Here is a 23,615-nt window from a genome sequence, read left to right as displayed (position 1 = left end):
AGGCTAGAAATAGAAAAGGTTCACATAGCACTAGAAATTTAGCAAAAAGGATCGCAAACAAAAGGAGTGGTGGTGGAGTACAGTTCACTCAAGCAACATGCACTTATACATCTGGACCTATGAATAGTGATGGCAGAGGCTCTAACTTTTTTTCCATCACATGGCTGACCAGGAATCTTTCCCACTCTTACAGCCTGCCACTGGCGTGTGTTGGAATGATTTGCAGGTTGATATTCAACCTGTTTGGCTGCCCTTATGTATACACCTTCCTTGGTTAGCAAACCTGGGGCTTCTGGTTCTGAGGCAGGGATGCTACCTACTGCACTGCAGAACGTCCCAAACAAGGAGTTGAGGAGGAAAATCAGGTTGAGCAGTTAAACATCTGGAGGGGGAAGGCTGGGATAAAGGAACCAAATCTGACAAAAAGAATAAGAACAAGTATCTAGTGTTAAATATAAAATATAAAAGAAAATAAAGCCTATGAACTGCACAACCTGTGGGAAATTAGGAGCAATAATGTCACAGGAGTATAAGCCCCAATTTTAACCTAATTTGCCCAGTGGGAATGTCAGATTTGCGTCCTGTCCAATTTTATACCAGCTGAAGCCAAGAGAGAATAAAACCAGGCAGGGTGTAACCCAATACCTGATCCAAACCCATTCCACACCCACCAGGTGGATCAGGTCAGGGCTAGGCCTTGATTTGAGAGCATTAACCGAAATCTGACTGCAAACTGGCCAAATACGCATATTAGGTTAAACCAGCCTTTCGAGCAGCAGAATAAGTAATAAAGTGGCAACATTGCTGAAGGGGGAATGCATGCTTTAGAAAGTACAGAAAAGAGAGAATGGGTACAATAAAAAGTAACAAAAATAGGAAGAATACAAACACATAGACAATGAGATTAAGAAAGAGACAATGGAAAGCAAGGAATAAGCAAGATAAGAAAATCTTAAAATCTATTACAAAGAACTGTAAGCTGTGCCACAAAAAGAATCAGTACAAAGAGGATTTGGTTAAATATGAGGTGAAACCCTGAGAGGAGAGTTCAGTAAGTTAGTGAAGGAGAGTCAGAAATAGGCAGGGATAATGAACAACTATTGCACCTCAGTCTTTACAAAAGGATTTGTATTTTATAATTACTGGTGACTGAGTGATCCCAGCCCTTGCAATGCACTGACACTTTCCTTTAGAAACTCTGTGTAAGTGTGTGTTAGCACCAGAACCTGCTATGATTATTGAGCCATTTCAGGACCACACTCTCTGCAGTGGATCTGGACGTGAGTAATGGTCTATCTCCTTAATCAATCAGATTGAAGTATCCTTATTGAGGCACTTGGGGCACAATCTTCTCTCTCTCTCAGGTGGCAAGCTTGGAGCTGGGAAGAGCATACCGGAACCCCACCACCTTCCCACCTCCTGCAGAATTAAGCTATGTGCGGGAAAGCCCATGGTTGACCTTCCCAACTTGCCACCAATTGAGGCTCTTAAGTGGCCAATTAATGATGCTTAAGGGCCTCATCCAGCTGCCGTTGGGATCAACACAGCTGCAGGTGGGCCTCTCGCCGCACAGCATGCACAACAGATAAAAGTGTGCAGCCATTTTGTCAGCTCCCGGGGTGCGGGGGTGTTCCTCAATCAAAGGAAGTCAGTGCCCAATCGTGGGACTGGACATTGGGAAGGGGAGGGCCCACTGAGGGCCCCCCTACCCTGTACCCTTTCTGTCAAACCCCTGCTCTTCGTGACCCCCACCTCACCAAACCACTCACAACATGAATTACCCCTCACAAAAACAGAATTACCTGGAAAAACTCAGCAGGTCTGGCAGCATCGGCGGAGAAGAAAAGAGTTGACGTTTCGAGTCCTCATGACCCTTCGACAGAACCCCTCCGCCGATGCTGCCAGACCTGCTGAGTTTTTCCAGGTAATTCTGTTTTTGTTTTGGATTTCCAGCATCCGCAGTTTTTTTGTTTTTTTTTCTATGAATTACCCCTCGCCTGGAACACTCCATGAACCTGGGACTCCGGAACCTGTCGTTCCGGCAGTCGCCACCACCTCCCATGTGGCGCTGCTGAGTGGAAGAGCTGTTGCCTCTGATTGACCCGCTGCTCTCAGTAGATGAGACTTCCGCCCCAGGGTCTTGCTTTGAGGGGAAGGCCCACTGCTGACCTTGCCACTGTCTGATCAGTGGGCCTTCCCAAAAAGAGGCAGCGTAAATCTCTCGCCAGCTTGCAGGCCAGCAGCCAAGGCCCCCAACCCCCAAGCTTCTGTCCCCAGTGTCTGAATCAGGAAATGCAAGTTAGGACATTCAATTCAATGCCAAATCAGATACGGAAAATAATATAAAGTGAGAGGGGGAAAGAAGGTAGGATTGAGATAAAAGAGGCATAACAAAAGTAAAAAAGACAAATTACTGGTATCATATAATTTTTAAAAATCGCCAACAATAATTTAACTCTGAAAAAATGAGACTTCATAATAGTAAAAGTTAATTTTCAGTGCTAGAGAGATTATGTGGCAGTAATTAAACCTATCACTTCATTAAAAATGTACTTACGTTGGAATAGACAAGCTTCAATATTTTATGGCAAGTTTACTGGGAATGTAATAGTCAGTTACCACAACTTCATGATTACGAACTAGTTTCAATCCCAAGGCTCTCAGTGAGCCATTGGTGTAGCACAGTTTCTGGAGTAGCAGGGACAGTCAGCAACTTCCAGGTCAGCTTCTGGGAGATCTGGCTTGACAGGAAAGCTGTCAATACTCCCCAACTCATGTCTCCAACTGATATTAATGTCAGTAGGGAACTGATCTACATATTTAAAGATGGTCCTTACTTTCTTCCTGTGGATGCCCACTGACCTGCTCAAAACAGAGCAGGTTTTTCTTTTATTCTTTCACAGAATGTGACTATCACTGGCTAGGCCAGCATTTGTTGCCCATCCCTAATTACCCTTGGGAAGGTACAGTCCATGTGGTGTAGTTACACTCACAGTGCTGTTAGGGAGGGAGTTCCAGGATATTGACCCAGCAACAGTGAAGAAACAGCGATATATTTCCAAATCAGGATGGTGAGTGACTTGGTAGGGAACTTGCAGGTGGTGGTGTTCCCATCTATCTACTGCCCTTGTCTTTCAAGGACAGTAGGGGTTAGGTTTGGAAGGACTTTGGTGAGTTACTGCAAAGCATCTTGTAGATAATATACACTGCTGCGACTGTGCATTGGTGGTGGAGGGAGTAAATGTTTGTGGATGGGGTGCCAATCAAGCTGGCTGCTTTGACCGGGGTACCAATCAAGCGGGCTGCTTTGACCTGGATGGTGTCGAGCTTTTTGAGTGTTGTTGGAGCTGCATTCATCCAAGCAAGTGGAGAGTATTCCATCACACTCCTGACTTCTGCCTTGTCAATGATGGACAATCTTTCAGAGTCAGGAGATGAGTTAATAACCAGCAAAATTCCCAACCTCTGACTTTCTCATGTAGCCACAGTATTTACATAGCTGGTCCAGTTCAGTTTCTGGTCAATGTTAACCACAAGATATTGATAGTGCAGGATTAAGTGATGGTAATGCCATTGAATGTCAAGGGGTGAAGGTTAGATTCTCTCTTGTTGGAGATGATTATTGCGTGGCATTTGTGTGGCACTAGTGTTACTAGCCACTTATCAGCCCAAGCCTAAATATCGTTCAGGTATTGCTGCATATGGACACGGGCTGCTTCAGTATCTGAGGAGTCACAACTGGCACAGAACATTGTGCAATTGTAAGCAAATATCCCCACTTCTGACCTTATGATGGAAGGAAGGTCATTGATGAAGCAGCTGAAGATGGTTGGGCTGAGGACACTACCCTGTGGAACCCTGCAGTGATGTCCTGGAGGTGAAATGATTAACCTCCAACAACTGCAACCATTTTCTTTTGTGCTAGACATGGCTCCAACCAGCGGAGAGCTTTCCCCCTGATTCCCATTGACTCTTACCTCACTCTTACCTCACTTCTTGAGTTCAGCTCTTTAGTCCATGTTTGGACCAAGGCTGTAATGATGTCAGGAGCTGAATGGCCCTGGCCCTGAACAGGAGTGGTCCCAGCACTGATTCCTGTGGGACACCACTTTCTTTCTGCCATTCTCAGTAACTCTCCTTAATCCCAACATTCTGCTTTCTGTCTTGCAGCGAGCTAGGGAAACATTTTTCTACTTGTCCCTTGACTCCCCAAGATCTGACCTGGTTCATTAGTCTATTTTATGGCATTTTATCACAGGTCTTTTGGAAATCTAGATATATTACACCTGCTGAGTTATCTTTGTCTACTCTTTCTGTTACCTTTTTAAAGAATTCGACAAGGGTGATCAAGCAAGAATGTCCCTTTTGAAAGCCACGTTGACTATTCATCATTAAATTTTTGTTTTCTGTTTTCTCATGTGCTGCTGCTTATTTCCACAGGTCAAGGTCAATATCCAACAATGGAAACAGCTACAAAATCCTAGTGGATATATACAAAAGCTTACTGTTGTTAAGAAATTATCTCAAAAATATTAAGCCATTAATGAACTAAGGATTTGTTTCACCTTTGACATTATCTGCTAATGTCACAGCCTGACTTGGGTTCTCCTCTGGCATGCAGGTGGTTCTTTCTGAGGTTTGACAAAAAAGGGCACTTATGTAGGTAATTGCAAAGTTTGAATCAAGAGGGCCTTTTTGTTGGCAGTCTAATATACAGTTCATACTCACTGCAAAAAGATAAGCACCTGTACAGGCAGTATTTCAAAGAAGAAAAGAGACATGTCCCCTTAACCAAGATCACTAGAAAAAATTAGTTTATCTGGTCATTTATCTCATTGTTGTTTTGGGGAACTTGTTGTGCACAATCCGGCTGTGCTGTTTTCCTACATTACAATGGTGACTAATGCTTCAAAAGTATTTAATTGCCTGTAAAGTGGTTTGGGTCATCCTGAGGTTTTGCTAGGTGCTTTATAAATGCGAGTCTTTCTTTAATATCACTAATGATTTGAGAATAGGGTAGAACTCTGGAATCGTTCAAAAAGCAGTTGAATGTTGGAGATGTAGTTGGTTTCTATGGAATGGAGGCTCGATAGCTGATTGCCCTCCCTCCCTCCCCTCTACTTACCTTTATGATCCCACCACTGATCCACCCGGGGAGCAAATTCACTTTCAACAATTCTTTATTGGGTGGCACAATATGCCTTTAAGGATTTTTATTTCATTAAGTGCTGTGGTTCCATGAGACCTGACTAGTAATCGCTGAAGGACTTTCCACAATAGCCTTTGGGCATCAGAAAATAGCCAAGTGCTGGAGAAAATCAAACTGCAATGGCATTCTTCAGTGCAGTTCTGAAAGTAGAGTTGTATTGACAGCATTCATTTGTTCCTAACTGAAGGGTCTTTTTCCAGATATCATTTATAGTCTGTGGACAGAAAATTAAAGGACATAACACAGTTTAATTAAAATAAGACAGTTCTGCCTGAAGGTAGTTATGGCTGTCTTCAAAAAGTAATGATTTAGATATATTTTTATCCTTACCTTGGCCCTCTTGAAGCTATAGAATTCTGTTGTAAAATCCACTTATGTTTAACTGTAATATTGGATTCCACTCAGTTAACATCTTTTACTCGCACTATTGGTCTGGGAAACACTGAATCTGAAATTCATTACAGTTACTTTAGGAACCAAATCAAGGTTTCCTTCCTTTATACCACATGAACTTCAATTTTTGGCGCACCCACTAGCAATCAGGTCTGGAGATGGCTCTTCAGTTTGGAACATATAAATAGACAGGAACAGAAAGATAATGTTGGTCCATTTTATACGTCCCATGTAACAATGTATAAAGAATTGCATTTATATAGTGACTTTCACAACCTCAGGACACCTCAAAGTACTTCTCAGCCAATGAATTACTTTTTTTCTAACTATTTGCTACACGTTGTGTTAAGAAGTATTTCCTGCTGCTTCACTTGATTGCTGCTTACTGACATACATTCACTCGCTGTCTACCTATTTTTTAAAAATTCTGATCCTTGTTTTCAAATTCCTCCGCATCTCAGAAACTTCCTTCAGTCTTGCAACCTTCTTAGATCTCTGCATTCTTCCAATCCTGGCCTTTTGCCCATTCCTAGTTTTCATCACTCCGCCATTGGCAGCTGTGCCTGCATCTGCCCGGGTCCTAAGCTCTGGAATTCCTTCCATAACCTCTCCAATTCTCTACCACTCTCTCCTCATTTAGGGCAGCATTTCAAAGCTACATCTTTGACCAAACTTTTGGTCATCTCTCTTAATGTGACTTGGTAACAAATTTTGGTTGTTTACACTTCTGTGAAATACTTTGAGATGTTTTACAGCATTAAAGGTGGCATATAAATGAAAGTTGTTGTTGCACTTCTTGATATGAATGTTTGTGCTCTTGACCTGAACATCATTGCTAGGAGCAATGGGTTTGCCAATGGAATCTCCCTATTTGATGTGCTTCGAAGGAAAAAAGGAGAGATGGATGGGCTCTAAGGAAGTCAGGCCCCTTGTGGACCCACCTTTACACACACCCCTGTACAAGTACTTCAGGATGGACATATATGTGCTTATTGGAGGCTAGAACTCTCAAAGCCCTCAAGGCATTGATAGAAAGTAAGAATGTGCATTATCCGCATCTTCAGGATGTTCCAAAGCACTTTACGCCAATGACGTGCAATCTTTGTTGTAACGTATGAAGTGCAGCAGCCAATTTGCACCCTGCCACAACCATCAATAAGATAATGACTGTTAATTGTATATTAACTATGTTTAATTGTTTGCAGGTGATGAGGTTAAGAGGTGTATGCCTGTAATGTATAAATATGTCAATAAATGTAAGAGTGTAAAGATTGGTTCTAGTTCTATCCTTCACCAATAGCTTTCTGGAATAAAACAATGAGCAGATCACCTGCATTTTAGGGATGGTGGATAAGTGATAAATATTGAACTGACACCAGGAAGAAGTATCCTGCTCTTTTTTAAATAATGTCTTGGGAGCTCCCTCAGAACTGCAATGGAATGTCAGCCTGAACTACATGCTCAAGTCTCTAGATTGGAACTTGAATGCACAATCTTTTGACTCAAAGGTGAACATGTTACACTGAGCTGGCATCCTCACATAGATAGGCATTAAGGCACAACTAATGTTGTGCTGGGTAGATCTTCAGAAGCACACCAATCACAACATGGCATTATTCGTGAATCCCTGGTGATTTTTAGCCAGCACAGTCTGATTTGTCGCACCTGCCAAAATACCACCAATCACATCTTTTGGACATCGCTGCACCTACCTGGTGAGGACTGTAAGGAATTGTTTTCACCAGGCCTGGGTTATCACAAGACCAAGGTGCCATCTACTCGCTAACATAGGGCTCCATATCATAGCCAATTACAGCACTTGCCAGCCAAATTCATCCATTCATTCAAATTCACATGCACTAGTATGTCCATATAGATGCCCAAATCTTCACCCAAATCTTTGAATGATTCGATAAACAGACTGACGCATACAATTTGAGAGTTTGACTGTTCTGCTAGCACACCAAAATGATAAAAAGCCAAATGAAGATAAGATTTCTCACTACTTTTGTAATACTTTATCTTTAATGTTTTGTGAGTTTACTGTTTCTATTTATTAAAGTGAGAGATGACAGTTCTAAGGAATGGCATATTTTCCTTTTTGTTTTGCACTGAACATTGTCACAGGCCAGGGTCTTTTGTAACACAGCGACCCTGCCCAAAAACCTGTCTCAACAGCAAACAGCACATTGTGACGTTTTCCACTTCTGACCAACCTACTCTAAATTTCTTCTCTGGAGAGTGCAGATGTTTTGTTAAAATGCATGCTCCTTTACCTTTCATTTCTGCGGCTGAGCACAGCCTACGTGGGAATGCTTGGATTGTTGCATGCCGACACTGCTTAAAGGGAACATTGCTTTGTATACCAAACCATGCTTCTGCCTTAAATTTTTGTAATTCAGAGGCAATGAATGTTGTTTCGTGGCCAGTTTTGTACTGTGTCTACCAGAAAATAAGTTGAGATTTTACAAACACATTTTTGTTAGCATGTTTACTGGAGCACAATAGCCCGTTCTGGGGCTAAGTTTGAAGTGAACTAACAATAATTAGAGGGCAGTATATTAATCCTCTGCTTCACACTGAGCCGGCATTAGTACAAAATTCATACCAAAAGACGGGAAGAAATGTCTTTACACAGAGAATTGCAAGGCTGTAGGAATCACTTCCAGGATTAGTGGCTGAGGCAGAAGCTCTGACACAAAGAGTTTGTATAGGTGGATGAAGGAAACAAGATGAAGGAATGTTGGAAAAAAGACAGATTTTGACTCAAGTAATGGTAAAGACTGGCATGGGCTGGTTGGCCTGAATAGCACATTTGTATGTTGCAAGTTCAATATTTTCTTTGTGTTTTTCATCCACCTCCTCCCACCTCCAGCCCACTCCAACATCACATTTTGGAAAGCTTCTAAGTTAATAAAAACATTTGCAAATAGGAAAAAATAGAAGGGACAAAGTTGCATTAATATTGCACCTCCTCCAGTCCTCAGGACATCTAAGAGTCTTTCACAAACAACAAATTCCCTTTGAAGTACTGTCACTGTTCTTGGGGGTTTTCAGGTGTCATGAACGGGACCCACCATTTTCTGGTCCCCATTCCTACCGGTGGCCATTTTGGGTTGCCAATTAGCCTCATTAAGAGTATGGTCAAAGGTGGGTTAAAGAGGACGATTGGGATTTACCAGCCAGCTTACAGTTTCCATGCCGCATGAGGCAATATAACTATTGGGAGGAGGGCAAGAAGTGAAAAACTGGGAGGGCCAGCGTTCCAGCCAGGTCTACAGGCCCTCCCTGCCTGTCTGGGTGGCAGTGTGGTTAAGAGCAGAGGGATTCCTTCCCCACAATGGTGGCCTGGTTTCTTTCTCTGTTTTGTATTTAAATGTTTGGGATAAGTGGTTGAGAGCGTGCCTCCATGTTGATGCTCTCCCTAGGCCACAGGTGGTTGCTCCTCTGAATCTGAAAGACTTCTGATCCAGGTTCAAGAACCCATCCACCATCCTTACTTGGACAGGGAACCTGTTTCCATGACGCTTAAGGGAGCGCCCAAGTGAAAATTGCAATTTGAGGGTTTTCCCTGGGTCTGGGTTTAGGAGCCAGAAACAAACCCCCAACCCCCAAGCTGAAAGTGAAAATTCAGCTGTTTATGTAGATTTAAAATGAAGTACAACTTACAACCAGAAAGGTCCCAAAAAAAGCAAAGGAGCACTAGTGAGCTAATCTGTGTGTGTTTGGTGGTACTGATTGTGTGATCACTACTGACTGGGACACTGACAGAAATTGTCTCATCTTCAAAAAGGTAAAACCTCAGACAGGCAGATATCACCTTACTCCAAAACCTCATGTGAAAAATAGCACCTCCGGAAGCATAGCATTCCCTCAGTGCTGTGCCCGAATGTCAGAGCCTAGATTGTATGCTCCAGTGCTGGAATAAGGCTTAGAACCCACAACCCTCTGATTTAGAGGGGAAAACGTTACCACAAAACTATTTTCAGATTGCTTCAGTAATCCCAGTGGGGAAGAATAGATCAGAGAGCTAGGATCACATCATTAGCAGCTCAATTCTCCAATCTTGGGAGCATGGACTCACCCTGTGATTCCACAAGTACAAACGCGCACTGTCTTAAAATGCCTCTCCTGTGAAACACATGGATGAACAGATTTTCTCATTACAAATTATATCTGAAATCTAAAGCTCAAGTTTATTGAAACTTGGGTCAATGGGAGTGCAATCTCCAGGTGTGAAACTGCCATAGATTTTGTGTAGGCCCCATGCCAAATAGCAGCCTGTTTGAGAAGCTCACAGATGGTCGTTGGCAGGCCAGCCACTCCAGTGGGGGTTTTCTGATAGCTTCCATGCTGTGATCTTCATAGGAAATCTATTCTGTGATGATGACTGCCTCGCTGCTGTTCAAAAACATTGGGCTAAATCTCTCTGTAAATTGTCACTACATCTGTTCTCTCAATGCAAATATGATTGAAGCCACATTGGTGCCCTTGAGCCACGGTCACCACTTCTCCCTCAGCACCTGCTTTATTGAACTTGGATGGTGGGCCTGAATCAATATTTTGTAATTTGAGCTTTGGATCAGCGGGGGGAATGGCTGTAACTGCAGATTGGTCTTCAATCATCATTTTTTTCATATCTTGTGCCTGGAAAACAACTTTACTTTTTGGCCTATTCCGCAGTAAGGCATTAAAATAGGGCAGAAGTTTGTCTCAAACTTTATTGTTTTCAAGTGAAAATCTAATGTCAAGGCACAGCATTGTTTGACTCACTCTTACTTCTCCATGCCTTTGTCAGCTCTAGACTTGACTATACTCTCCTGGCCAGCCTCCCACCTTTCGCTTTCCATAAATTTGAACTCATCCAAAACTATGCTCTGTATATCTAAACTTGAATCAAGCCACGTTCACCCATCTTGTACTCACTGGCCAACACTGGCTCCAGGTCTAGCAATGCTTCAGTTTTAAAAATCTCATTCTTGTTCACAAATTCCACCACCGCCTCACCTCCTATTTCTGTAACCTCCTCCAGCCTCACAAACCCTCCGAGACCTCTGCACTCCTCCAATTCTGACCTTCTATGCATTGTTCCACCATTGGTGCTCATTTCTTCAGCTGCCTAGGCCCTAAGCTCTGGAGTTCTCTATCTCTAAACTTCTCTACCTCTCCGTACTACTCTTTCCTCCTTTAAGATGCTCCTTAAAATTTACCTTGTTGGTAATATTTCCTTATGTAACTTAGTGTCAATTTTTATTTGATAACACTCCTATGAAGCACCTGAGATAATTTACTACATTTAAAGTCACTATACAAATGAAAGTTGTGGTAGTCATAGTGAACACACAGTTCCTTTACTTGGCTGAACTGATTAATTCCACGGGTATTCCTGCCAGAGAACATTGTCTGTTATGTGCTATTAATTGCAGTCAGCCTCTGTCATGGCTCACCTGTCTTGTGGATAGTATGCTACCATTCCACTGCCAGAGCTGCCTGATTCTTGCTCTGTCCTCTGGCCTGGTCCTGGTCCATCTCTGTGTTTCCCTGCAGCTAACAGCTCCTCAGTACCGAGCATTGATTTTGCTCCTCTTCATCCTGTGAATGATCCTCCCTGTCACCTGGCACACAAAGGCACAGCAGTTTGTACCACTGCCAAGGTGCCCAGGGCCTGGCAATATCAGTATCATGGTCTTTACAGTGGAAGCTGCACATAAAACTCTCCTGATGCCCCTGATTGGAAATCGCTAATTTGTTGATTTCTGATGCTCCCTATTCAAAGCTCACTCCACTTGCTTCCTGCCTCTGCCCTGACTCATCAGCTGCAGCTATGGCTATGTGCATCACCAAAGCCATCCTAGTGTATCAAAAGTTGTCTGTCAGATCTGGAATACTCTCTGTATCCTGGACTATCCCTGATCTCCTGTTAACCCTGGAGTACTCTTCTATCTCTTTACAACACCCGGCTATCTCCAAACTCTTTGCTGTTCCTGGTCAGCTGCATGTCTGTGTCAACCTTGACAACCTTTTATCTCTCTTGACCTCTCACATTCCCTTCATTACCTTTCTGCTGTCACACTGTTTATCCAACACGTAGCCTTGGATAAGTCATAATTTCCTGCAGCTAAACATTGGACAGATTAACGCAATCCACCACAAATTTTGTACCATTGACACTGATTTAATCCCTCCCTGTCAACTGTCTCAACTTGAACCAGACTATCCTTTGCCTCAGCTGAACTTACAACCCCATATCCTCTCCATTACAAAAACTGCCCAGGTCCACCTTCAATATATGGCCCATCGCAGTCCTGCATCATTCTAACTTCTGGTGAAACCTTCATCCATACTCAGCTACACCAATAGTAACCTGGTCAGGTTCCCAATGCCTGCAATGCATAAATGTGTTCATCCAAACTCCATCATGTGTTTCTTTTTATATTTGTTCACGATATGTGGGTGTCACTGGCTAGGCCAGCATTTTTATTGCCCATCCCTGATTGCCCTTGAGAAGGTGGTGGTGCTATTTCAGAAGGCAGTTAAGAGCCAACCACATTGCTGTGAGCCTAGATCCACATGTAGGCCAGGCCAGGCCAGAGGATGGCAGATTTCCTTCCCTAAAGGGCATTAGCTGTTATGTCCAAACTGAGTAAGAGAATGTGGAAAAGCAGCAACCTGACTGAGAACACCAAACTGTGAGTCTACCAAGCCTGTGTCCTCAGCGCACTCCTCTACAGCAGCGAGACCTGGACAACATGTGTTAGGTGTGAGAAAAGGCTGAATAGTTTCCACCTTCGCTGTCTCAGACGTATCCTCAACATCTCTTGGCAGGACAAGGTCACCAACTAAGAGCCTTGCACTGTGCTAATTCCATCAGCCATACACTCGTTGCTAAGCCATGACATCTGTACTGGCTCAGCCACATTCATCAGATGGATGACAGCTGTGTACCCAAAGACCTTCTGTACAGTGAACTGGCCACTGGGTCATGGCCTCCTGGGCATCCATACCTCCACTACGAGGACACCTGTAAGTGAGATATGAAGATGACACTGACAACTGGGAGACAGTCGCTGACAGCCGTGGCCTCTGGAGGCTGACTGTTTAGAAGGGCATTGGAAGAGGCGAACAGAAACAAAAAGATCAGCTGGAGGAGAAGAGGGCTCAGAGAAAGCAGAGACCAGTGAATCATGAACTGGGCTCCTCAGCAAATGTGGCAGAGCCTGCTGTGGCAGAATGGGGCTCCTGAGAGACACCAAGTGATGTTCGACACAGAGTTGACCACCATAGCACAAACCATCATCTCACAAGCCAGAAGGCTGCCAGCAGAGCATTACAGAACAGATTTATGCATGGATTGGTGGATAAAATTACTATACACATTAGATCTTACAGTGAGCATATAAGATTGCTTTCACTAGGATAGAGTTCAAAACCTTGAAGTGAATTCACCATGTTTAAATGCAGAGGAGCTCAGGCTGTATGGTATTTATATAGGAACATAGGAATCACTAGCAATCATTGAAATGGATGAGATTTTTGTACAAAGGTAAATCAACAGTATATCAACATACGCATCAATACATCTGCAGATTGTTCAATCACGAGTAGAAACATGTCCGAGTACAAATTCGTCCAGCACAGGAGTTCCTTCCCCTGCTCAGTCCGCTTCTGCTTCTTGTTCTCTGTATTTCAATGTTTAAAAACCTCTCTCACAGAGCAAAAGTGTTCACCAGCACCAATCATGTGAGTGGGTTTCTTGAATAACCAATGTTACAATCCCCATAGAGACCAAATACTTATAAAAAAGAGAAATGCAAACTTCTAGTTAACAGCTGAAAGATTTCAAGACTTCTCGTTTTAAGATGTTTACTGTAACACATGACAAGTGAGTTTTTTTCCCAGAGAGTCTCCCTCTAGCCCAAGCTAGGCAAATCTTCTAGCTTCATTTTATCTTTTCCAAGAATTTAGTCTTTTCAATCCAAGTATAAGCTTCCACTCACATTCTTGCATGGCGAACCATAGACACTTTTTTGGCCTCCAGCTGTTCATTCTCTTCTGGACAAAGGTAGACTACTCGGTTCTGTGACATTCAGCACTTTTCTAGGAAAGCCTGTAACCTGATCTTTATAATGGCTTCCTCTGCATCCTTCCCCATGACAATGTGGATTACATAGGCTTTGTATCTAGGTAGAATGCTAATTAGCTATCCCTGAGCGATCACCTCTCATTCATCTGGGAAGTAAGTGGGTAGTTTAAAGCACAGCTGTTTACAACCCGGCATTTTAACACTTTTCTGGAACTTTGGAGACTCGTAGTCTCCACCATTAACACACAGGCTGCTGCCATTGTCTCCAAGTGTAAATACCTTGTACCTTCTTCTTGGTAAAACAATCTAAGCCTTCCTTTGGCCTGTACCGATAAAACCATTCAGGCTTGCTGTCAGGCAGACTACAGAACAGCTCACACGACCATCTTCATTTTACTTAATTTACTTAAATTAAAGGCACAGTCCCAAAAAAATAACAATCTTATAAACCTAATAAATTGGAACACCAGCTGTTGCTCACAACTTACCTATTGCATGGTCTCTGAGTGAAACATCTGCCCATCTAACATGTGAATTGGCATTCATTTTGCATATTAATTACCATTCATTGCACATTATTTAACATTAATGTTGCATATTAATTAGCATAATTATGCATATTAGGCACCATTGACTTTGCATACTAATAAATATCCATCCTGAGTATTAATTGCCATTCATTTTGAATATTAATTACCACTTGTCCATCTACAGGTACACATCGCAACTTGGGGCTGTCTGGAGAAGCTGACCCCATTAGCCAAGCTTCTGTTCACCACAGACTTCAATATAATTCAGTCCCAAGTCCTTCCTATGCAACAAAATGGGCAACGAGTTCCAAAGTGCGAAGCCATCCAACACTCCTTATTCACGTTCCACCCCCTCTCTCCTGCTTGGCCTTCTTACCCAGCTGTAACATACCCTGGAGCTCGCCTACGTGCAGTGGGAGAGCTGGAGAAATACATGTCATGCCTATTGAAAGATAGCACTTGAAGATCTGGAAGGGGTTGCACATCTGTAGAATGCATTTTGTTGTAGAAGGAAAGGGAGGCTGGTGATGGGGAACCGATAAATTGCTGCCTTATTTAAAGAAACTTGACTGTGAATGCGTTCATGTATGGGGCTCTGGACAAAGTAACATAAATAGCTGTCTTTTCATAATAGATTCAAATGATCAACAGAAATAAAGAGCAGAAAATACCCAGTAGGTCAGGCAACCTTCATGGGAAGAGAAAGAGAAAGCTCTGATGAAAAGGCATTGGTCTGAAGCGTTAGCTCTGTTTCCACAGATGCTGCCTGACCTGTAAGTGCTTCCACATCTTCTGCATTTTTAATTTCCGATTTCCAGCTCTGAAGTGTGTTGCTGTTTTATTTTATAATATATACAGCATTGGACACAAATTAAGGAATTAAGACATGCTTTATGAATTGATTGCCTCATAAAAATGTGCATGATTTCACTTAAAGCAGTCAGGCACACCTATCCATGACCCAGTTAGATCATTGGAGTGGTTTTTTTTATCACAGCTGCATTGCTGGCTCACAGAGATGCTACCCTGAGGATCATGTCGCTGTTGAGTTGGCATTTTGCCTCCCATAAGAAGGTACATTTCCTTGCCTTGCTGGGGTTGGAGGATGGATTCAGGATGGATTTGTATTATGTCCTTTTAATCGGCCCAAAACAAAAAAGCACCCTTAATAAATTCACCGAAATATCTGTCACACTGAGAACAATGTACTTTATGATTTAAAACTCCATACTCGATACTTTACGATTTAAAAACCAACAGATTGCTCTTCTCAGCACCCAATTCCCCACAGACGCATACATCAATCTACTTTGTCAGGGTAAAGGAAAAGTGTTTTGTAATCCAATGGAAAGGCTGTCTTTTTGTCTAATTACCAACACTGCACTGGTTGAAGAATCCTGTCCATTTTGCCCACAGTCACCCTGTCATACTTAGACTATGCTTGGACTGTTTAATAGACAAATGTGTCAATTAACAACAAAAGGTTTACAATGAAGCAGCAGATGGAATGTGACTTGATACAAAAACCCTTAGATCTGGAAAAAAACTCTAGTTGCCAGTAAAACTCTAGACCCACAGGCTGTGATTTTTTTTTGTCACTATGACATAGAATTGTGGCTTGGTACTAATACAGGTTGGCTTTCTTTCTATTCACTTGGCTGAAAAAATGTCTTTCATAATTAAATCAATTGACAATTATGCTGCTTTCTAGCTTTCCAAACAAAAAGCAACATATTGAACAGAGATCTTTCCTAATTCCAGTTTTCCCTCATTTTGATCATAGTTTCAGTGTGAGTTCAATCTACAACCTGGTTACAGGCCGGTTACAGGCTGGGTCTGCAGGTTGGTTAAAGATTTGAAATAGAGGCCCAATCAAGCTATTTACTGGCTGGGGCTGCAGCCTTGTTATAAGCTCAGTCTGCAGCCTTGTTATAGGTCCGGTTGCAACTCTGTTACAGGTTCGGTTTGCAACCCTGTTAAGGCTCAGTCTGCAGCCCCATTACAGGCTTGGTCTGCAGCCCCACTACAGGCTCGGTTTGCAGCCCTGTTACAGGTTTGGTCTGCAGCCTTGTCATAGGTTCAGCCCTGTTATAGCCTCAATCTTTCTTGAGGCCTGCTGGAAGCTTGGGCAGCAGCTCTCTTAGTTTGGAGCCTGTTACAGGCTGGAGCTTGCTCTGGAAGCCTGATACCGGATGTGCACTGCTCTAACAGCTGATCTTGATTTCAACAGCATCTTTCCAGTCAGGCACCTGTTTTCTAAATATGTCAACAGGAACCTAGAATTATAGAGTGATTACAGCACAGGGAGAGGCCACTTGGCCCATTTTGTGCATGCCTGCTCTCTTCAAGAGCAACTCACACAGTCACATTCCCCTGCCTTTTCCTTGTAATCCTTCAATTTTTTTTCTCTTCAGTCTATAACTTGAAAGTCAAAACGTTGGTCCTGAGAGCCCGGGAGAAATGGACAAAATCCACGGACAATATTTTGCCATGTACAGTGCTGTCATTATTCAAGTAGCTTACTAGTTTCACTTCCATATTATTAAATGTATGCTTAAAATAATTTAACACAACACCATGGATTTCACAGAACCAGATAGAAAAATCCCCAATACAAAAGAAAAAAGGCCAATTGACCATGATAATTTATGAGCCTACAACAGACTTTTAGAAGCTGGTGTGGCTTTCCTTCGCTATTTAAGCAGAGACATTAACCCATTTCTAGCAAACAGCTTAACATCTCATGGTTAGGGAGTCAATTTAAGTAACCATTTAAGAGTTTTACTATTAACATCAGATGCTGTTCTTTGGTGCTGCAAGCAAACATGTGAGTGAGTATTATACATACACACACACACACACACACACACACACACACATAGACTCACTCTCTCATTGTCCAATTGTTTTGAAATGCTCTTCAGTTTTGATGTACTTCTGACACAGTATAGTTCAGATAAAGAATGAAAAGTAAGTACTACGAAAGCAAGGATCAGTCAGTTGAGAGATCAGAGGAATATTTTGGACACAATACCTATGGTTACCATGGTTACTCAAAGCTGAAAATAAAAGCCACTTACCAAATTCCACCAAATATTGTACGGTTTTCATCACTCCCTCTGTGTAGACACCAGGCTCATAGTTATTCATCTCACAGGTGACAGCATGAGCAACCCTGGTAGCTCGTCCCTGAATAGCCCCCGCTGCACGGTCCATAGCATCTGTGTCACGCTCCCTCAAAGCGACAATGCATTTGTTCACATCTTCTAGAATGTGGCATTCTGGAAAACAAAAAAAAAGGGGGACAGTAAGGGAAGAAACATCAATATAATTGGTAAAGAAATGGATATGAAATTCACTTGGAGCTTGGAAAAAACACCTTAATGAACGTGGCTAATTAAAACCAAACCTCTGAGGAAGTAGATTTGGAGAGTGGATTGCTTGCTGTTCTTCTATCTCTACATTCTAAATTCGAATCCAGCCCTAAATAATGAGATGAAAGGCTCACCTCAGTGCTGGCTTGAAGGGCTTTGCATAAAATGAGTTTGGGCCATTTTAATGTGGGATGGATGCCAACATATTTCACAGTAGCAATTAATGCTTTTTAGGATGCTGACATATGGAGAATAAAAGAAGACATTCTGAATGAGATTGAGGTATTTGTTGAGGCAAATTGGAAGTCCCTTTGATCTTCCCTCAGTGTTAGCCGTGGTTGGTTCAGTGGTTGCTCTCGTTTACAAAGTTAAATTAAAGAAAGGCACTAAATATAGATTTAATTCATTCGCTTTAATTAATTTCCTTGATGTTGTGTAAATGGATTTTGATAAGGTATTTGATAAAGGAACATATGACAAATTTGTTAGCAAAGTTGAAGCCCACAGAATTAAAGGGGCAGCGTTTGTGTGTGTGTGTGTGTGTGTGTGTAAGAAATCAGCAAGGAGACAAAGAGTAGTGGTTTTTCAGACTGGAGGGAATATAATAGTGTCCCCAAGGGGGTGGTATTGGGATCACTGCCCTTTTTAATCTATATTAATGAACTGCACATGGGTATACAGGGCATTACTTCAATGGTTCCAGATGACACGTCACAGAATCACAGAATCACACAGTGCAGAAGAGGCCTTTCGGCCCATCGAGTCTGCACCGACATGTGAGAAACACCTGACCTACCTACCTATCCCATTTACCAGCACTTGGCCCATAGCCTTGAATGTTATGACGTGTCAACTGCTCCTCCAGATACTTTTTAAAGGTTGAAAGGCAACCCGCCTCCACCACCCTCTCAGGCAGCGCATTCCAGACCATCACCACCCTCTGGGTAAAAAAATTTTCCTCACATCCCCCCTAAACCTCCTGCCCCTCATCTTGCACTCATGTCCCCTTGTGACTGACCCTTCAACTAAGGGGAACAGCTGTTCCCTATCCACCCTGTCCATGACAGATAAAATTTAATGCAGAGAAATGTGAAGTAATTCATTTTGGTAAGCAGAATGAGGGGAGGCAAATGAAATAAATGGTACAATTTTAAAGGGTGTCCAGAGGTTGAGAGACCTTGTGGTGTACTTAACTAAGTCTTTGAAGGTGACGGGACAGGTTATGAATCCGAAAAGGCATACAGGATACTTGACTGTAATAATAGCGTTCAAAAGCAAGGGATTATGTGAAACCTTTCTAAAACAGCTGGAATATTGTGGCCCAAGTCCAGGCATCACACTTAGGGAAGGATGTCAATGTCTTAGGAAGGATGTGTGCCACAAATCACTCAGAGAGTCTGAGTTGTTGTGGCAACATACGCATTAACATTCATGTTGTAGTCTGGAGCTATGGATAGTGATGGTAGATGTTCCAACATTCTTTCCATTACATGGCTGAACAGGAATCTCTCCCACTGGCTATTAGTGTCTGTTGGAAGGGATTATAGGTTGATATTCAACCTGCTTGGCTGCTTTATGAATGCAATTTCCTTGTCAGTCAAGTCCTTGGGTGGGACTTGAACCCAGAGCATCTGGCTTAGGGATGCTACTCCTGTGCCACAAGCCTCCCACCTTAGAGAAGGTACAGAGTGTTAATTGTACATCAATTGTGTTGAATTATATGCATCTAGAGGGCCTTAATTGGTGCTCTACTTGAGCATTTGTAAATAAGAGACGCACTGAAACTGTGTGGGGGACTCAAGCTTGTAATGTTTCACTCTGTAAGTAAATATAAAACTGAGTAAAGATTGGCTCCAATATCTTCCTTCATCAACGTCATCATCAGGCTTTCTGGAGGCAGCAGAGAATAGTTGCCTAAAGGTGAAGGTTGCAAACTAATAAAAAAACCCTCCACATTCTGTACAAAGTATAACATCAGGAGATATCTGTCCTCCTGGATGCCTAACAATTTCTACGTACATGTAAAACAATCAGACAGTTTATGACTCACATCCACCTAATTAGTTTGAGAAACTTTCTTTCCCTCCAGCATTGGTTTCAAGCCAGCAAGGTAAATCTGTAAACTTTCCTCACTCACACGTTTTGCTGAGTGTACACAGAGGAGATTTACTAGAGTGGGACAAAGGACAAAAGATTCAGTTACGTGGAGATGTGAGCAAAAATTTTTCATATGTGAGGAAAAACTTTTTTACCCAGAGGGTGGTGATGGTCCTGAATGCGCTGCTTGGGAGGGTGGTGGAAGCAGGTTGCCTCACATCCTTTAAAAAGTACCTGGGTGAGCACTTGGCACATCATAACATTCAAGGCTATGGGCCAAGTGCTGGTAAATGGGATTAGGTTGGTAGGTCAGATGTTTCACACATGTCAGTGCAGACGCAATGGGCTGAAGGGCCTCTTCTGCACTGTGATTCTGTGAGATGTTCCCCTTATTAGAGCAGAGAAGGTTACGAGGAGATTGATAGAGATGTTCAAAATTTTGAAGAGTTGTGATAGAGAAAATAAAGAGAAATTGATTCCTATGGCAGGAGGTTCGTTAACCAGAGGGGACAGATTTTAAATTCATTGGTAAACGGACCAGAAGCGATACATGGGAAATTTTTTTTACCCAGAAAGTTGTTGTTATTTGGATGCACTATGGGAACAGGTGGTGGAAGCAGGTCCAACAGTAACTTTAAAAGTGGATTGGGTAAATACCTGACAAGGAAAAATAATTGCAGGCTTATGGGCAAGGAGCCGAGGAGTGGGATTAACTGGACAACTTTTCCAAAGAGGCGATCTAAGCTTGATGGATCAAATGGCCTCCTTTGTGCTATCTGATTCTATGATTCTAACATATGCAGATTGTAGTGAAGAGCAAATGCAGTAACAAAAAGCTCATATATGTACATTGCAACAAAACCCCAAATGAGGACTCAGTTAGTTGCACAGTAGACTGTGGAGTCTTTAGACTTTAGAATACCAGATGAATTTTAATTTTGGGTTGCCATCAATAACATATTAGGGAAATCCCTTCTCTTAGCTTAATGTGATGAAAGTATAATAATTTTCATAATATTTTTCTGGATATTGTAAAGTAGGTTTATGGATGTAAGTATAGGTGGTTCTGACTGTGTGCTTTAATTACATTTGGAGTCCAGTAGATTGCAAGCTTGAAATCATCAAAAGAAGCTAGGTAGAAATGTGTTTGAGATGCTATCAAGTAAACATGAATGCTGGCTTAGCATGGAAGGTGTCAAGGGAATTTGCATTTTTAGATAAGAGAAGGGATTGTTGGATTTCAAAGGGATGTTAGTCTGTTTACAGCTAGCCAGATAAGCAAGGCTAAGGAGTGTGTTTATTTTTTTTCCAAAGGTTAATGACAATATTGGCAACATGAAAGTTTTTATATTGAGGAAGATACAATTTCAAAGACACATGGAACAGTAGAATTTGCATATTAAAGAGAGAGAAACATATATAAAGGAGAATGAAAGGTATGTGAGGAGAGGGCCATGTAAGATCTAACAGGAGTGTGTAAAACAGCCTTCAAGAAGCCTCCATCCATTTGTGCATAATCTCTTGTGTAAAGTAACTGAAGATGAAGAAGCCATTTGGAATTTTACTGTCAAGTGGGTACTGTGTTAAATTGCTGGTTTTGTTTAAATCTAAAATCTATTTTGGTCTGTTGCCTTAAATGGGGTGTTTAACTGGGATTCAGGTTAATTAGGAATTTTAGGTGTTGTTATAGTAGTAAGTAATTGTAGTCTTATGTATGTGCTTGAAATCTTTTATTTTGTGAATAAATATTTTAATTCAATTTTTAAAATCTCTAAATATCTTGGTGGGCTCATTACTTCTGAATTCAGTGCACTTAGCTTCTCATAATAAATACAAATTATAAAATCATTGTAATAGCACGAGCAAGTTTCCCTTGTGCATTTGGTCCACCTGGCGCACATCATCTGCCATGTCATAACATTATCAAAGGAATTGCAATTTTAAAATTATTTTTCTTGTTAAATAACAAAGTTGATATATAACATTATCAATAAACAGTTGTGCTTCTCAGACACCTGTTATAATTGGTTTGTCCACAGAATTCTGGAGTCTTTCAGCATTGAATAGGCCATTTGCCACTCCCAGCATAAGCCAGTGTTTACCTTAACATGACCACTCTTAATTCCCACACTCCCTTCCTCTTTATCATGCAGGTTATTGAGAGTAGCTTTATATTGCATATTTGTTAACTGAATTCAAATTCCACCAGTTGCTGTGGTAGGATTTGAACCCATGTCCTGAAAGCATTAGCATGGGCTTCTGGGTTACTAGCCCAGTGACATTATCACTATGCTACCATCCCCCCACCTAATATCAGTGATTGGAAAAGTGCTGGAATCTGTACTGTAATGTGGATATTGTGTTGCTAATGGGTTAATTCAAATCATTTAATATGCTAAGCATAAACAGTGTGCATCATCATGACTTAGTCTCATATGCAGCCTTGTGGAAGATGTAAAGCAGAGCAGTAAGGTGTTTTCCAATAAAGCTCCTATTTAATTTAGCTCTGCGGGCTCATTAAGTGTTAGTCTAATAATACCATGAATATTGTATGGTGACAGTGCATGAGAAATAGTGATGGAGAAACCTCTATCATTTCCTGACTACTTTGAGAAGATTGCATGCCTCAACCAAGCAGAAGCATATCCAAAATGGTATCATAGGTTTGCCAGACTAGGTTGGGCCTTGCTATGAATGTGAGCAGGTCAGTATGCTGTTATACGTGATGGGTGACTGTGCAAATGATATCCTTGTCACGCAGGGTATCGATAAGGAGAAAGCCATGTAAAATGAAGTAATCAAAGCACTTGATACACGCTTCAATCTGAGAAAGAATACCATTGTTGCACAGGTTAAATTGAACAAGCATACCTAAGGTCGAGGGGAAAGTATTAAAGCATTCATAAATGACCTATATAGATTTACAGAGGACTGTGAGTATGACAGTTTGAAATACAGACTAATCAGAGACAGAATCATCGTGGGAGTGTTAGATGATGCCTTGTCTGGCCACTTGCAGTCAAGAGATGATCTAACCTTAGCAAAGGCAATCCAACTGAGCAGCCATGCAGAATCAATCGGTGGTTCAATGTAACAAGGAGAACTCTATCTCAAAAGCAAGTGACTCAGTAGAGTATTTTAAATTTAAGAACAGAGAAGCTGTTGTAAAAAAGCCAGGGAGAGTGTCCATCAGCAGACCCAGCTCACTGTAATTGGGGTGGCAGGGATAAACAAAGGTGTGAAAACTTCCCCGCCAAAGAGGCCAAATGCAATTTGTGCAGAAGGATAGGCCACTTCCGGGCTGTGTGCCACAGCAAGAAGCCTGCATAGAATACACACAAAGGGAAGCCTTTGAAAAGTGGCAAGATCCATGAAGGAGGTGATATCCATGTTATTGAAGTGCATTACCTTGGAGACGTTCAGGAATCAAGCTATAGGAGTGCTGATATCCTCGTTGAGGGAAACAAGACATGCTTTAAGTTAGTCACAGGTGCAGCAGTTTTTGTTCTTTCTGATGTTGAACCGTGGTTGCAGCAAAGCTCTCTATAATCATCATGCTTAAAACTACAAGGGCTGGGAGGGATAGACTCAAGGTCATAGGAGAACTGAAGGCAACCCTTCAACATCAAGAGTAATAAATCACTAAAACATCATATGTGATTCAGAACCAGAATTGCTCACTTTTGACCAGGAGGGCCAGTACTGACGTGCAGCATGGAGGAACTGGAAAGCTGAGAAGATCAGCCTAAAAACCACAGCTGTTCACAGGACTAGGAAAGCTGAAGACAATGTACCACATCACTCTATGTCCTGAAATGAAGCCAATGTGTCTGTTAACACCCAGAAAAGCTCCTCATCTGCTCTTGCCATAGGTAAAAAATTGACTCTATGATGAACAAGGCATTATTTCATCTGTGACAGAACCAACA

The 23,615-nt window shown here is 42.0% G+C and overlaps 1 protein-coding gene across 1 annotated transcript in view; it reads right to left on the bottom strand.

Annotated features, from left to right (window-relative positions):
* The window catches only part of LOC121289841 (catenin alpha-3-like), a 1,845,970-nt gene that overhangs the window by 407,915 nt on the left and 1,414,440 nt on the right, over positions 1-23,615 (bottom strand). Inside the window, exon 12 of the mRNA XM_041209732.1 lies at positions 17,296-17,496. Within this exon, the coding sequence (XP_041065666.1) occupies positions 17,296-17,496 (201 nt within the window). The remainder of the gene's footprint in view (positions 1-17,295; positions 17,497-23,615) is intronic.

Source organism: Carcharodon carcharias, chromosome 17 (genome assembly GCF_017639515.1).
Source record: "Carcharodon carcharias isolate sCarCar2 chromosome 17, sCarCar2.pri, whole genome shotgun sequence".
In the NCBI taxonomy this organism is placed as follows: Eukaryota; Metazoa; Chordata; class Chondrichthyes; order Lamniformes; family Lamnidae; genus Carcharodon; species Carcharodon carcharias.
Note: the sequence above shows the minus strand (reverse complement) of the source record. Positions and strands in the feature narration are given on the sequence as shown.